This window comes from Rhinatrema bivittatum, chromosome 7 (genome assembly GCF_901001135.1).
Source record: "Rhinatrema bivittatum chromosome 7, aRhiBiv1.1, whole genome shotgun sequence".
In the NCBI taxonomy this organism is placed as follows: domain Eukaryota; kingdom Metazoa; phylum Chordata; class Amphibia; order Gymnophiona; family Rhinatrematidae; genus Rhinatrema; species Rhinatrema bivittatum.
In genome coordinates this window covers 301,378,934-301,395,497 of record NC_042621.1, presented here as the reverse complement: position 1 = coordinate 301,395,497, position 16,564 = coordinate 301,378,934, and the positions used below count along the sequence as shown (strand labels likewise).

General features: G+C 46.5%; 1 protein-coding gene across 3 annotated transcripts in view; it reads left to right on the top strand.

The window, feature by feature from the left end:
- The window catches only part of SHTN1 (shootin 1), a 237,435-nt gene that overhangs the window by 184,831 nt on the left and 36,040 nt on the right, over positions 1 to 16,564 (top strand). For all 3 annotated transcript variants that reach the window (XM_029610484.1, XM_029610482.1, XM_029610483.1), the window contains exons 15-16: positions 1,500 to 1,620; positions 3,849 to 4,029. In XM_029610484.1, the coding sequence (XP_029466344.1) occupies positions 1,500 to 1,620; positions 3,849 to 4,029 (302 nt within the window). The remainder of the gene's footprint in view (positions 1 to 1,499; positions 1,621 to 3,848; positions 4,030 to 16,564) is intronic.

Sequence of the window (16,564 nt, the reverse complement as noted above, 5' to 3'; positions counted from 1 at the left end):
TTGCAGATGATACAAAATTGTTCAGAGCAGATTGTGATAAATTGCAGGAAGACCTTGTGAGACTGGAAAATTGGGCATCGAAATGGCAGATGAAATTTAATGTGGATAAGTGCAAGGTGATGCATATAGGGAAAAATAACCCATGCTATAATTACACAATGTTAGGTTCCATAGTACGGGCTACCACCCAAGAAAGAGATCTAGGCATCATAATGGATAACACATTGAAATAGTTGGTTCTGTGTGCTGCGGCAGTCAAAAAAAGCAAACAGAATGTTGGGAATTATTAGGAAGGGAATGGTGAATAAAACGGAAAATGTCATAATGCCTCTGTATCGCTCCATGGTGAGACCCCCACCTTGAATACTGTGTACAATTCTGGTCGCCGCATCTCAAAAAAGATATAATTGCGATGGAGAAGGTACAGAGAAGGGCAACCAAAATGATAAGGGGAATGGAACAGCTTCCCTATGAGGAAAGACTAAAAAGGTTAGGGCTTTTCAGCTTGGAGAAGAGACGGCTGAGAGGGTATATGATAGAGGTGTTTAAAATCATGAGAGGTCTAGATTTGAATCGGTTATTTAGTCTTTCAGATAATAGAAAGTCTAGGGGGCACTCCATGAAGTTAGCATGTGGCACATTTAAAACTAATTGGAGAAAGTTCTTCTTCACTCAACGCATAATTAAACTCTGGAATTTGTTGCCAGAGGATGTGGTTAGTGCAGTTAGTATAGCTAATTTTAAAAAAGGATTGGATAAGTTCTTAGAGGAGAAGTCCATTACCTGCTATTAATTAAGTTCACTTAGAGAATAGCCACTGCCATTAGCAACGGTAACATGAAATAGACTTAGTTTTTGGGTACTTGCCAGGTTCTTATGGCCTGGATTGGCCTCTGTTGGAAACAGGATGCTAGGATTGATGGACCCTTGGTCTGACCCAGTATGGCATGTTCTTATGTTAGATCTTGGGTGGCCTATGGAATGAGGCCACATGTTGCACCTCCTACTCCTCCTCTTAGGGACATTGTGCCGTTGGTGACATGGGCCCATGACACTTCCCAGAAGAGGCACTAGAATGAACAAGAGATTCCATAGCCAGCCACAGATCCCAGATCTGATGGTCAGGCCCAATCTAAAGTGTTTTTGGCTAATTCATTGCTGGGCTAGAGCCTAGAGCCAATTAATTAACTGGTGTTCCATATTTACTTTTCCCATGCCTTTTTAGGAAAATACAGGCCAGGATGAATTTTGTTTCCTTCCCCTACTGTGCCTTTTGCATGTTGCAGATTTCAGACTTGCAATGAGTGGGAGGCCCAGTAGCTTTCAGCTGGTTTTAACAACATTTTCTATTGTTTGGGTTTTTAATCTATGCAACTGCTGCTGGTTATTGTTGGAGGCTGGATGCTGGGTGGATGGACCTTTGGGGTTAATCCAGTGCAGCACTTTTAATGAAGTCTTAAACCTGTAACCGATCTATCTTTGGGTCAACTTTATTCCAGCAAACACTGAGCACATCCAGCAGTGAAAGAAGACTGAAGTGCCTGGATACTGTAGACAATGAAACGGAGCTGGAAAGGATTTTACGACGCAGGAAGGTGACTGCAGAGCAGGACAGTACCAGTAAGTCGCTTTGAATTCATGAGTTGGCTGTCTGAAGACTCTAATAAGAAACATTTCATATTTCATTACCTGCAAAAGTTAAAATGTGCTCATTTTTGTAACCAAAAGTCACAATTTGCTAATTCTTTGTAATAAACAGTGAAAAGAATCATTGAAATAGTAATGTCACATTTATTCCTATTGAGTTGACCATCATGGATTCTGTAAGTTTTTGAATAGCTGGTTGGAAGGTTGCAGGTGACTTCCTGGTGCTCCTATTTGACATCCAGTCTCCAAAATTCAGAGATTTAGTCAGTAGAAGTGAGTTCACATTGGGCCGGATTTTAAAAGCCCTGCGTGCGTAAATCCGGCGCGCCTGTTTTGCATAGGCCGCCGGCGCGCACATAGCCCCAGGACGCACGTAAGTCCCGGGGCTTCGTAAAAGGGGTGGGAGGGGGCGTGTCCGAGGGTCAGGGGGCGGTTCGGGGCGGGACCAGGGGCATGGCGCCGGCCCGGGGGCGTGGTCGAGGCCTCCGGACCAGCCCCCGGGTCAGGTGATGGTCCGGTAGGGGTTTAGATAGGGCCGGGGGGGGGGGGTCGGTTAGGTAGGGGAAGGTGAGGGGAGGTGAGGGGAGGTGGAAGGTGGAAGGAAAGGTGGAAGGAAAGTTCCCTCTGAGGCTGCGCGCGCCGGGCTCGGCGCACGCAAGTTGCACAAGTGTGCACCCCCTTGCCTGCGCCGACCCCGGATTTTATAAGATACGCGCGGCTACGCGCGTATCTTATAAAATCCAGTGTACTTTTGTTCGCGCCTGGTGAGCAAACAATTTATAAAATCTACCCCATTTGAATATTGTCCCTTCTCGCACACTTCTGCAGTTTTATTTATTTGAGCCTCTTTCCCTCCATCCCAACTCATTATCTGTAAGTAACTAATAGGACTTCTGGTGCTGTGAACTTGAGCCTCATTTGAAGTGATGTCCTGGAGGTGAAAGGATTCACGTCTCCTTGCCAGTCCACTTCCCCCACATCTATATTTGGTGCTTGAAATATATAAAAGCATTATCCAAAGGGAAACGAGAGACATCACTGAGGTAGACCTAAAAATGTGCGAGAACCCCTGTAAAGCATGTGCTCTTGCATTGTATATTCTGCATGCATTTCCGAGGGGGAAGGACTGACTTCTAAAACAGATTTTGAAAAACAGGTACAAGAACTGAAAGCAGTAGATTTGTATAAATTGAATTATTAGACGCAATCACAACTTACTGCATTTAAATATATAACACTAGCCGTTAAGCCCGTAACAACGGGCTACATTTAACATTTTTTTGGTCCATTTCCTTTCCACTCCCTCCCCTCATCTCCCCCCTCTAGTCTCCCTCCCCCCTCCCCTCACCTCACTCTCTCCTCCCTCCCTCCCTCCTCCCCCCACCTCACTCTCCTCCCACCTCCCTCTCTCCCCCTCCCCTCACTCTCTCCCCCCTCTCCTCACTCTCTCCTCCCTCCCCCTCCACTCACTCTCTCCTCCCCCCCTTCCCCCACCTCACTCTCTCCCCCCCTCCCCTCACTCTCTCCTCCCTCCCCCTCCCCCTCCCCTCACTCTCTCCCCCTCTCTCAATCCCCTCCCCTTTCAGCTCATCCACAACCGGCAGACAGGGGGGCGATGTCCCTCCCTCGTGCGCGTGTCGCCGGAGCTACTGCTCCTCCCGCTCCTGCTTGTCGTTGCCGCGGCTACTGCTCCTCCCGGTCCTGCTCGTTGCCGCCGCCGCTCCTGCCCGTCGCCGCTCCTAAGGAGCTAGCGCCATTTTTTTTTTTTGATCACGCTGCGCTCTGGCCGACGTGCGCGCATGCGCGGTAGAGCTGCTCTCTACTGCGCATTTGTGGCACGTCGGTCCGGGCTCCCTTATGTAGTAGATTCTTTGAGGAAGTTTGAACATTGTTAGAAAAAGAGAACCAGCATAGAATGGATAACTGAGGTTGAAATGTGAGTTCAAGCTTACTAGACAGAGGTGTGCTGATGTCCCTACCTCTTGCCTGGCCATTGGGGATTTTCTGCCAGGTCATAGACCTAGAATCATTTTCAATTTGTTTCCTTCTTCCCATTGCAGCTTGAGTGGAAAATAGAGGCCTCCACTGGCCCTAAACTGGTACTTTTACTTAAACAAAACAAAACACTGTACCTGGCAGGTATTGTGGGATGAGCTGAGATGCTCATCAAACTGTGAAAATAAATATATTTTGATTTTCAGGTCCTGCTGGAACATTAGCCACCGCAGAGTCCAGGTCCATGCCAGCCTTGAGATCTGTGTCTAGAGCAGCATTAAACAAGAAACCAATGGAAGCAGAATTCAGCACTGCAGTCGCAGCACCTGAGCTGGGCATTAATCTGCAGATGAAGGACGGAAGCACGAGGTCCACACTTACACTACAGTAAGTACTTAATTCATTGTTATGATTCATTACATTTTATATGGTAACATAAAAATGACGGCGGAAAAGGACCAAATGGTCCATTCAGTCTGCCCAGCAAACTTCTTATGGTAGTATCTGTCGCACCGTGCAGTTTCAAGAAAATTATTTCCTTACCTGCTAATTTTCATGTCCCCCTTCCAGCAGATGGAGTCAGAGCAAAAACTGAGAGGGCGGTCCCTCATGACTGGTGCACCCTCTGTAAATCTTCAGTATTAAGAATATCCAAGCAACAAAGAAAAACCCCTTGGATGGATCAATACAAAAATGAAGATCAACTAAATTGAACATCAAACTGTAAATCTGAATAGGCAAACTTGCAATGTGAACTCTCAGTCAGTCCCAAACAGGTCCTGAAATGATTACATAGTCAAGCTGAAGGATTAACCCAAAGAAAAAACCCCAAAATCCTTAGGGTGTGGGCATCTGGACTGATCCATGGTACTACAGGAATGAAAATTAGCAGGTAAGGAAATAATTTTCTTTTCCCTGTACATACCAGGATCAGTCCAGACAGTGGGATGTACCAAAGCTTCCCTTAAATAGGGTGGGCCACTGATATCCCAGCTCGAATGACCTGAGCCTCAAAAGAACCCGAGGTCATTGACTGCAGATACAAGCGATAGTGATGCGCAAAAGTGTGCAAAGACTTCCAAGTGGCCGCTCAGCAAAATTCCTGCGGAGAGACTGCTCGGCTTTCTGCCCAGGAAGCTGCTTGAGCTCGGAGAGAATGAGCTTTAATGCCGTCTGGGGGCTAATGTCCCGTGCCAGTGTACACGATAGAGATTTCTTCCTTCATCCATCGGGCAATGGTGGTCTTTGAAGCCTAGTTCCCCTCCTTGGGACCACTCCAGAAGACAAAAAGATGATCTGATAAGTGGAAATCGTTAGTAACGTCCAGATATCGAAGGAGGACTCGCTTGACATCTAGGCGCCTAAGCTCCTTGGAATCCTCATCCTGGAATGATGGCAGTTCCACCAACTGATTCAGATGAAAAGACGAGACCACCTTTGGTAGGAAAGATGGTAAGATACCCAAGGATACTTCGGGATCCGTAGAGCGGAGATAAGGCTCTCTACATGACAAGGCCTGCAGCTCCGAGATTCTGCGAGCGGAACAGATGGCAACCAAGGAAACTGTCTTAAGAGTCAGGTCCTTGAGGGTAGCGCTCTACAGGGGTTCAAAGGGCGGCCCGCCAAGAATACGAAGGATCAAAATCAAAACTCTCCGAGGGGCATAAATTGCGAATCGGTGTTTCACATGCTTTACACCCTTCAAGAACCGGACCACGTCCGGGTGTGTCGCAAGAGGAGGGCCATCCCGGTGATGAACTAGAGCACCTAAGTCTGCCACCTGAACTTGGAGAAAATTGTAGGCTAATCCCCTCTCCAGCCCTCGCTGTAAGAATGACAAGATCTGGGCTATGGTCGCACGCCATGGAGAGAGATGTGAGGACTGGCAGCAAGCCTCAAAAACTTTTCAAGCTCGAACATAGGACCTGGAGGTGGAAGACTTCCTAGCCTTGAGAAGAGTGGAGATAACCGCTGCTGGATACCCTTGTCTCCTCAGCTGGTGCCGTTCCAAAAGCCAGGCCGCTAGACAGAAGCAATCTAACTGGTCGAAAAATACTGGTCCCTGCCATAGGAGATTCGATAGATGCCCCAGGCGCAGTGGGCCGTCCACTGCTAGGTTGACTAAGTCTGCGAACCACGGCTGACGAGGCCACTCCGGAGCTACGAGGATCACGGGCCCCTGGTGATCCTCTATTCTTCAGAGCCCTCTTCCCACCAGGGACCAAGGCGGGAACATGGAACGTAGGATGTTCCTCGGCCACGGGATGGCTAGGGCATTGATGCCATCTGCTCCGTGCTCCCTTCTGCGGCTGAAAAAGCATGGAGCCTTTGCTTTCCCATCAGATCCATATGGGAGTCCCCCATCGCGTGATGAGTAGTGCCACTGCCTCCTGGGACAGTTCCCATTCTCTGGGATCTAAGCGCTGGCGACTTAAAAAAGCCGCCTGAACATTGTCCACCCCTGCAATGTGAGATGCCGCCAGATGAGACAGGTGGAGTTCCGCCCACGGCATCAGCTTGTTCGTCTCCCGAGTCACATGGAGACTTCTTGTTTGCCCCTGACGCTTGATGTATGCCACAGTCGTGGCGTTGTCGGAGAGGATCCGGACTGCTCGGTCTTGTGCTAGGGGCAGAAAACGCAGTGCAAGACGGGACCGCTCTTGTCTCTAGATGGTGGATTGGCCAAGTTGCCTGTTCTGGTGTCCACTGACCCTGCGTCGAGTGCCGACCGCACACTGGCCCCAGCCGATAAGGCTGGCATCTGTGTAACGAGTACCCATTGTGGAACCTCGAGCTCTACTCCTCGAAGCAAATGATCCAGATCAAGCCACCAGGACAGGCTGTCCTTGGGTAGGGGCAGTATCGGCAGAGGAGCCTGAAATTTGTGAGATACCGGCTTCCAATGGGAGAGTAATGCTTTTTATAAGGGACGCATGTGGGCAAAGGCCCAAGGCACAACATCTGTCGTGGAGGCCATGGAACCTAGCAACTGGAGATAGTCCCAGGCTGTGGGAAGTCTGAGGTCCCGAAACACTGAACCTGAGCAAGGAGCGATTGGGCCCGCTCCAGATGAAGAGAGCCTGTGCCTACTTTGATGTCGAAATGAGCTCCCAGAAAGTCGAGGGACCAGGATCTATTCCTTCCTCAGGGCTGCCGCCACCACTACCATCACCTTGGTAAAGGTGCGAGGAGCGGTTGCCAGGCCGAATGGCAGGGCCTGGAACTGAAAGTGCTGCCCCAAAATCTTGAAGTGAAGGAGGCGCTGATGCTCCTTCAGGATGGGGATATGAAGATATAAGCCTCCGTCATGTCCAAGGACGCCAGGAACTCTCCCAGGTGCACCGCAGCAATCCCTGAGTGCAGAGTTTCCGTCCTGAAGTGTGGTATCTTGAGCGTCCTGTTGACCATCTTGAGATCCAGGATCGGCCGGAAGGAGCCTTCTTGCTTAGAGGGCTATGAAGTAGACAGAATAATGGCCGAGTCCTTGTTCCATTAGTGGCACCGGAAGAATGGCTCCCAGAATCAGGAGGCGGTCTAGCATCCAACGTACTGCGGCCTGTTTCCTTAGTCCACAAGGAGAAAAGACAAACCTGTCTCTGAGAGGTCGAGAAAATTCTAAAGCGTAACCGCGCTGTAGAATATCCAGGATGCCCTGATCTGAGGTGATTGTGACCCACTCCTCGGAGAAGAGCGACAGGCGTCCTCCTATCCGGGGAATCGAAGAGTGGGCCAGCAATGTTTCATTGTGAAGATGTAGTGCAGTCCCTTGGGCGAGGGTGTCTCGGGTTGATCTTCATCCCCGAAAGGAATGAGACCAGGACTGCGATCTAGACGAGGGAGGCCTGTGGGAGACTGGCCGCACCTGACGGAAGCACAGTTGACCTCTGAAACTGTTCTGTGCGGAGCTGTACATTCTGGATCTCAGAGGACGATCTTCCGGTAACTTAAGTACCTTATGCTCCCGGAGCGACTTAATAAGTTGCTCCATCTCCTCTACAAACAACAACTTACCCTTGAAGGGAAGGAAGCCGAGTTGAGACTAGGAGGAGGAATCCACGGACCAGGTTCTGAGCCAGAGGAGGCGCCGAGCTGAGATTATGGAAACCATAGATCTGGCCAGCACCCGGAGAAGATCATACAGCGCGTCCGCGCCATACGCTATGACGGCTTCTAGCCTTTCTGCCTGTTGTGCCTCCCCTGGAGGCAGGTCCTGAGTCCCAAGTAATTGTTGGACCCACCGGAGTCATGCACGCTGCATCAGGGAGCTACAAACTGCAGCCCGAACTCCCAAGGCGGACGCCTCAAACACTTTCTTCAAATACACCTCAAGTTTGCGGTCCTGCAAATCCCTGAGGGCTGCTCCTCCAGACACAGGAATAGGTGTCCTACCCGTGACTGCGGATACTGACGCTTCCACCTTCGGTACCTAAAGTAGTTCCAAGGACTCCTCGGGGAGTGGATACAGTCTATCTAAGCCTCTGGAGTCTCCCACCCCCCTGGACAGCAATTGGAGGAGCATAGGATGAAAAGGAAAGTCTTTGAAGGCGGCTTGAGCCATGGTAGGATGGGATCCTCTCTCTTCGGTGCAGTGCTGGTGGCAGAAGCCTCCTGGGTGGCCTCAATATCTAATCCGGCCAGGACATGTGTGATAAGCAGAACCATCTCATCGCTCTGGAAAAGGCATAGAACCCGAGGAACATCCCCTTCGACTTGCGCCAAGGGTGTCGGGTCATCTAGATCAGGGTCCACTGCAGGGTCTGTCGGGGGTGGAGGGTCAGGACCGGTTGGATGGGCAACCGGCTGAACCCTAGAGGATCCCGAAGGGGCCGCTGGAACAGCAGAGCCAGAATACTGGTGCTATACCGGGCCGTGACAGTACCGATCCCTGAGGTCCCCCTGCCACATCCGGGAGTTCCCCCAGACTGACCACTTTAGGAGGAGGAGGGGGAGCCAAAACAGCATCCTGGTGCTGGCTAAGCCTTGCCAAATAAGCCCCATGCATGAACAGAATAAATTCTGTGGAAAAAGGCTCCGGGGGAGGGATGGCCGGGGGGGGCCGGAGGGTCCTTTGAGGGCGGCTCTGCGTCGGGGAGGTGCGCTGGAAAGAGAACTGGAGGAGAATGAGTTCCGTCCGGGTCTGAATCCCTGGGAGGCAGTGCTGGAGCAGCAAGTAGTGGATCCAAGATGGCCGTTGTTCCCACGTTGGATGGGAACCGGGCTGACCTCCTCAGAGCCTGGTGTGCATTTGCGTGCGAACAGACTGCCCTCTAGGGCTCAAGGTGCCCTCCCCACCAGGGAGGAACTGAGCACACAGGCCTTCCCGGAAGAGTGGCGATCCGGGCTCCCCCCAGGCACTACATCGTGTCAGCCGCGGCATGGAGGCACGTAAAGAAGGGCTTGGAACCCAGACCTCCGAAAACTTTCGATAGCAGGAACGAAATCAAAGTCCTGCGCTGCCTGACTAACTTTAACGACCCATTCCGTTTTTTGTTTTTTTTTGCAAGCCAGAGGGATGTCGCGTCTCTGAAGCTTAGGGGCTGCCCTGAAGAAACGACATCTCTGGGCAGTGGCTCGATATCGAGGGGGAGAGGTTGGATCACCAACTTCACCCCTAAAGGCAGCAAATGACAGCCCTATAAAAGGAAAGTTAACAAACTTACCCCCAAAACGATACAGCAATAAATAAAAAAAAAAGATGACAGGTCTGTCACTGAATGAAAGCTCTGCCTGCAAGCCTGCAGCAGGACAGCCCATAGAAAGTAGAGCAAAGCTACAATGAAAAGCCTTTGCCTTTCTTTTTTCTTTTTAAATAAGATCCATCCCAGTAAAAAGTGTTAAGAAAACAGGAGAAATAAATCAACAAAGACTATTCACACAGAAAGAAAATGGGAGAACCGAAGGTGCAACCCGAATCTGCTGGAGTCAGAGAAATACTGAAGGTTTACAGAGGGCGCACCAGTCATGAGGGACCGCCCTTTCAGTTTTTGCTCTGACTCCATCTGCTGGAAGGGGGGACATAACCCATGGTCTGGACTGAAACCCCATGTTTCTCTTAAGGGTTTTTCTGGGTGATGAGTGTTCTTGAAAATTCAGACAGTGCTTCTTGACATGCTTTGCTTATGGACTTGGCTGTAGAAGCAGTCCTGTGTTTTTTTTCTTATGTCTACGCATCAGTACTCCAGTCTGTAAAAAAGTCAGTGCTCCTATTGGTTGTCTCTTAATATAATTCCTCTTTCCTGCCACCTTCCCTCCAGAGAGCGATGTTGCAGTTGCATCAAATTTATCAGGGTTAGTTGGTTAAGGGTAGTAAGCCCATGGCTTCTGTTAAGGGTAGTAACTGCTGCTCTAGGCTAGTTACCCCTATGCTTATCAGTTCCCCTGACCATAAGTATTGGGGGCCCTCATTAGTTGCTCTCTGAATCCAATTCTCTTTTTCCCCCTGCTTTGAAGCAAAGAACAATGTGGGAGTTACATCAAAAGCATCAAGGCTTATTGGTTAAGGGTAGTAACAGCCGCACCAGCAAGTTATCCCTATGCATATGCAACATAAACTCAATGTGATATACAACATAATGATGTAGAAAAACATAAATTTATACAATAAAGTAAAATACAATAAAAACCTATAAAACCCAAATCATAAAGTTAAAAAAAAAACTAACCAACTAATTAGTAAAAAACCAAGTAGTATAACAAGCAGCATTATGACAGAGTAATTTTTATATAGTCTGTGGTGCTTTCAGGCCCATGGGTGCACTGTACCTGCAGGCCTGTCTGGGTATTTATAAAGGAAACCCCATGTGGAATTTCACTTTCAAAATCTGGCTGCTGTTGTGGGATAGCGGGTGCGATGTGTCTGCAGAACGTCCACATGGGACTTTCAAAATGTATTCCCCGCACAGACTCTCCTTCCTCTGACCATTCTCTACCTCGCTTCATCCTCTTTTTGGACAAGAGTAAAAAGTACTTTATTCTGTGAGAGTGTGCATGCTTTTATTTAATTTATTTATTTATTTATTTAAGGCTTTTATATACTGACTTTCTTGATACAAATCAAATCAACTGGGTTTACATCGAACAAAGCAGTTAACCGTAACCAAATAACAAGAGAGACAGATTGAAGAAGCAAAAAAGTTACATTATAACAGGGGCGCAAAAACTGGGGGTAGGAAATAAAGAGGGGAGAACAGAGATTTTAACCTTTTAACTTCAGTGAGAGGGGCATTTTTCAATGGGGCTTTGCTGGTGGGTAAGCAGCTTGTTTACCTGCCCTAAGCATCACTGCCTTCTACTCATTAAAAGAAGAAAGTAATTTGCAGCTGAATAAAAGGGTGGGCGAGAAAGAGAGGGGAAATAAACATCAATTTGTCTATCAAATTTTTCAAAATATAACAGGAAAGTGTATGTATTTATTTAAAAATATTTGTTAATCACTTTACAGATTTCAATAAATCACCCAAAGCAATGCACAAAATTCAAACATCAAATTACAATACATGAAATTAAACAAAACTAAAGCATAATTTACAACATAAAACTTCAGTTATCATCATGAAAAACAATCTCTAATCATCCAGTTATTTTACTCACCATCTTCCAGTTAAAAATGAAGTTTGTTAATGGGTTTATGCCAGGAAGTTTGCCTCAACCTCTTTCAGTCTTTGTAATGACTGTCATAGGCCAAGCTGACATTTGGACTTTGTTTTTTGTTTTTTTGTTTTGTAGTAATGCCCAATTAAGTGGTATAGCCCGCAGCAGGGATGGCCAACTGGCATCTCAAGAGTCGCATGTGGCTCTTTTCATTCCTCCAGAAAAATTGTTCCTGTGCAGTCAAGTGCCAGCCTGAGAGTTTAAAAGATGCTCACACTGCTGGCACAGGGCAACTGATGGAGCTTCTGGGTTTGCTACTGTCTCCTATATTCCCCCCCCCAAACTTCACTATCTGTTGCAGTAGCCCCACAAACTCGCCACTGCCCACTACCTGCCTTTCTCTGCAGCTGCTACTGCCTGAATTGGATAGCTCACAGCAGCACTGCTCTTCACTGCTGGGTTTGCTGTGGGCTCTCTGTAGCCACAAGTAAGCAACAATTTTTCAGGAGCCAATTGGGAGTGCTCCGGTTGCTTCTCTCTCTTTGGTTTTCTCCACCAGTGATGGTGGTGGGAGCAGTTATGATTCCACCACTGTCAAAATATCTCCAGGCCTCTTTATCCTGATTGAGTGTTAAAGCATATTTAAAAAACATTGGGGAGCCATCACCAACTAAAGACTCATCAGGGGTGTCCCTGCACACTGCGAGCTCTACCCCTAACAAGTGAATACATAGAAACAAAATAGTGTTTTCTTTTTAATTTGCACTCTGGGTGCGGCTGACCTTTGGCTAGGGTGAGCTGGGTGGTTGCGTAGGGAGCCATAAGACAAGGTGCATTGGGCATTGCCCATTGGGTTGGTCAGCCATGGTGATCACAGGTGCCCAGTATGACAAGGCTAAACTTCTAATGCCTGGTGGGTTGGGTATTCCATTCTCCTCTTCTCCCCCTCCATACATATGGCTGGTAGGAGGAGCTCTTTCTCTGCCATATGAGCCAGGCTAGCAGTATAAGTCATGAAATAATGGAATCTCTTGACTTAGACCATGAGATTGGCCCCCTGTGGCAGAGAAAGCTGATGCACTATTAAGCACTGCGCCTCCTGGCCTTGGGGAATCCCAAAGAAGAGCTGGGAATACAGCAGGGGGAGAAGAGTGCAAGTACTGGGTAACAGGAGCACACAGTGGGAGACTACATCATATGGATAATGGGGGAGGGATAGTGAAACCTACATGGGGTGGTGGTTGTAGGGGGAGGATATGGAGAGGGAGACCAACGAGGTGATGGTGTGGGGACAGAGAGGGAGACCAACAAGTAGTGGTGGTGGGTGAACACAGAGAGGAATAAAAAGAGTGAATAGAAAGAAGTAAGACCACAAATAGAAAAAAACGAAGAATGGAGAAAATTAGGACTTGGATTGCTGTAACAGAGGGAGAAAGTATTACATCTGGGTGGAGGGAAAATTGAGAGTATATAGGGGAGAAGGGTTGAGAGAGACCAAATTGTGGCAGAAGGGGGCCATAAAGGGAAGATATGGGGAAAGAACTGGAGAGGGGATTAGGGATGACAGGATGAAGAGGTAGAAGAAAGGAACTGGAGCCATGGGAGAGGGTTAGTGACAGGGAAGGGGCTTGAACTGGTGAGGGGATGAGAAGAAAGTAGATTAAGGCTGTTAATAGTTTGGTTTGAAAATAACAAGTATCACAAGATAAAAGCAGCTATCCAACTCTTAATCAACTCGGCTGCACAACTCCTGTCTGACACAAAATGCTCAGATCACATTACACCAGCTCTAATTCATCTCCATTGGCTATTCATACCCAAACGCGTCAAATATAAACTGGGAACGATAATGTATAAGCTTCTGAATGACATCTCTTGTCCATGGGCCAACTCCTTACTCAAATGTTACCATTCGTTCTCTACGCTCATCACAAAACCTCCTTCTTGAAGTCCCCTCGCCAAAAGCAGCACATCTCTGTATTACACGTAAATGCTCCTTCTCCATTGCCGGACCTATGTTCTGGAATCTCCTCCCACTCGAAATACGAAAATGTGACTCTTAAAAAGTTCAAAGGTCTTCTCAAGACCCATTTGTTTAAATCTGCCTATTTTTTAGTTTTATGATTTGAAAGTATTTTAATTGCTATTCTTTTATTCTTTTTAATGTAATTTTATGTTTTCTTTTTATTGTCAATTATTTTATGCATGTTTCATTGTTAACTGCCTAGACCATTCTGTGTTAGGCAGTCTAAAAACCTAATAAAGGTAAATGTAAATATATAGAAAGTTAAAATGGGGGACTAGAAAGTGAATGAATGACTGAGGGGGAAACAACAGACTGGGGAAGGAAAGCAGGGGAAATGGGGGAGATGAAGAGAGAGATATGGGAAGAAGGGCTAGGAAGGGGATGAGACTGGAAGTTAGAAAGCTGGTAGGTAGGCTGGAGATAAAAATAGGAAGATTATGAGAACTGTGAAGGATAATGGGAGTAAGAGACAGAGAGGTAGGATGGGAAGAAGTGAGGGTGCAGAGCAATAAATGCTATGGAGAAATGGCAAGGAAAATGCAGTAAAGAGATGGATATAGGAAAGCCTGAAGAGAAATGGTTGGGATGAGAGTCAGCTTGGGAATGGTGGAGAAGAGAGAGTCAGGAAGCAGGCAGAAGTTGGGGAGATAGGACATTTAAACCAGATATCTGGAGATCAATGAGGGGAGATGGAGGCTGAGAAGTGTCAATGGAAATGAGAATTAGGGAGGTATAAAGCCGGGGCAACAAGAACTGGAGGGGCAGAAGGAAATGGTGAAATCTAATTATGAGTGAACAGAAAGGCAGAGAAAATTAGATAAGTTCAATGTCAAAGACAGATGTAGGGGAGGAATTGAAGAAAACAGAAGAGAGAAGAAACAAAAAATGGAAAGGAGACCCTGGAAAAGGAAAATGTAGACCACCCTGATTAGAAAAAAATAAAATGCCCAGACAGCAAAGATAGAAAACATTTTATTTTAAGTTTGATTGGAATATGTCATCTTTGGGAAATGTACAACTTTGATGTGTTTATATTTTGCACAGTATAGGGGAAAGTCCATTTCTATTCTTTCTTCAGTATTGCACTGCATACAAAATCTATCTTCTTGGGGTTTTCAGTTCAGTTTGTCTATATTTTTCCATTTCTAATTTGTGGTCCCTTGTTCTATATTAGGAAAGGGTCTGCATTCAGTTCTGCATGTGTGACAGGAGAGATATTTTACTAGTGTTTAGTTTCTGTGAAGGGAACTGTGGCAGTCTGACTTATACTGTTTTCTCAGTAGGAAGTGCATTGGTGTTCTAGGGCCAAGTATAATATCTGCAGTGTTGCCTTTTATAGGTAGGATTTTTGTTGTTTACAGTCCGGGGAGTTAGTGCTGTTTTAGTATGGCAAGTTTGCTCTATCAAGTCGGAATGTAATTTTTTATAATAATTTTTTATTTATATTCTACCTTTCATGACATTGCAGTGGGATTTACATACAGGTACTATAGGTATTTCCATATCAAACAATATTTATCTCCTAGCTCATTCATAAAAATGGGTATATAGACCTTCATGTAAGGGATCTTAAGTCATTACAGTAAAAGCTGCATAACGAACAATGTCCTAGGATTATAATTGTAGGTCTCAAAAATAGTGCTTTTATCTTGTGATATGTTATTTTCAAACCAAACGTTTGTGTCCACATTAACACTAATACTTGCAAAAATCTGCAATTTCTAGACTTGCAAACATATTCAATTGCTTAAAAAGTACACACTTGATCACGCTGCAGATGAATGCATAAACAATCCATTTCAAAAATACAAAAAAAAAACCAGGTAATGCAGAGTTGCTTACCTGTCTGTAACAGATATTCTTCAAAGACAACAGGATGTCAGTCTTCACACATGGGTGACATTGTTGGATGGATCCCGGCCCAGAATTTTGATCTCAAAGAATCTAGAGCTTTCAAACATACTCTACTGAGTATGTGCAGCTGTAGTTATCACTCGGCCCCCTAGGCAGAGTCCCTCAGTCCTTGATATAGCTAATGCATGGAGAAATCAGCTCCCAGGGAAGGTGTGTGGGTTTTGTGAAGACTAACTTTCTGCTGTCCTCGGAGAACACTTGTTACAGGTAAGCAACTCTGCTTTCTCCGAGCACAGGCAGGATGGCAGTCCTCATAGCTATAGGCTGCCTGTGCAGGACAAAGCGGGGAACCCCACAGTGCTGAAAGCACCACTTTTCTCCCTTTTGCCTGTGAGGCAGCTGATCCAAAAATGGGTCCAGGTGGGAAAAGAGTTGGGTTCTACAGAAGAAAACCATAGAACGGACTGAGATACAAAAACGCCAATGTGTAGCAGAGGTGATGAAGGCAGGGGCATGATGTGGACGTCCAGTGAGAAGCATACTTGGCCTCATGGGACACTTACAGTCTTGGTTTTGGATCAGCAAATCCTAACAAGCAAAGTAGGTCTAGAACCTCCTGGATACAGGAAAAAAGCCTAGAAAATCAACCAAGAGAGGAACTTTTGGACTAAGACTACCCAGTTTGCTTTGGTGTCATGACAACCAAAAAAACAACTGGGGCCAGAAAGCCCTCTAGAAAGAAACTGTAGGCCACTAGCATCTAAAGTTGCCCTATCAACTTCAAAAAAAGACTAAAAACCTGGCTTTTTGTTCAAGCGTTCGAATCATGTTAATAAAGCACCTCATCTTCCACGCACTAGCAAACATTCCATCCATAGTCTCTCAATCAAACCTGAAACATAACACTTCACAATCAAGATAATTTCCAGTTTTCACATTTTTTATACTATGTTAAGTTAATTTTACCCATGTATTCGTTCCAAGTTTTTTAGTCCCTGTTCTATGTAAATTGCGTTCTTTATGCATGTCTTTTTTCAGTTACAATGTAAACCGAGCTGATATGCAATCCTGCATGAAGCCCGGTATATAAAAATGTTAAATAAATAAATAAATAAATAAATAAATAAAGGAGAGAATGCATATGCAGAAGTGTGTCCAATGATTGGCTGATAAGCACAATTGGCAGAAAAATCCAAGCAAAACTTGGAAGAAGAAGCAGCAACAGTGGTCAGGTCTGTGGCCAAAGTACCAGACAGATCTGACCACCCAGGACAGAGGGCAAGAGTGTCAGGGGATGAAAGGCAATCACTGAAATGGGATCACTAGCCCAAAAAACCCCAAGTAGGGCGTTAAGCTAGACCTGAAGACAGCCATGCTATACCTTGTCAAGGGTAGGTCTATCCATCCTGTCCACAGGATAGCACAGGTGAACAGGGATATACTTTAGTCAAC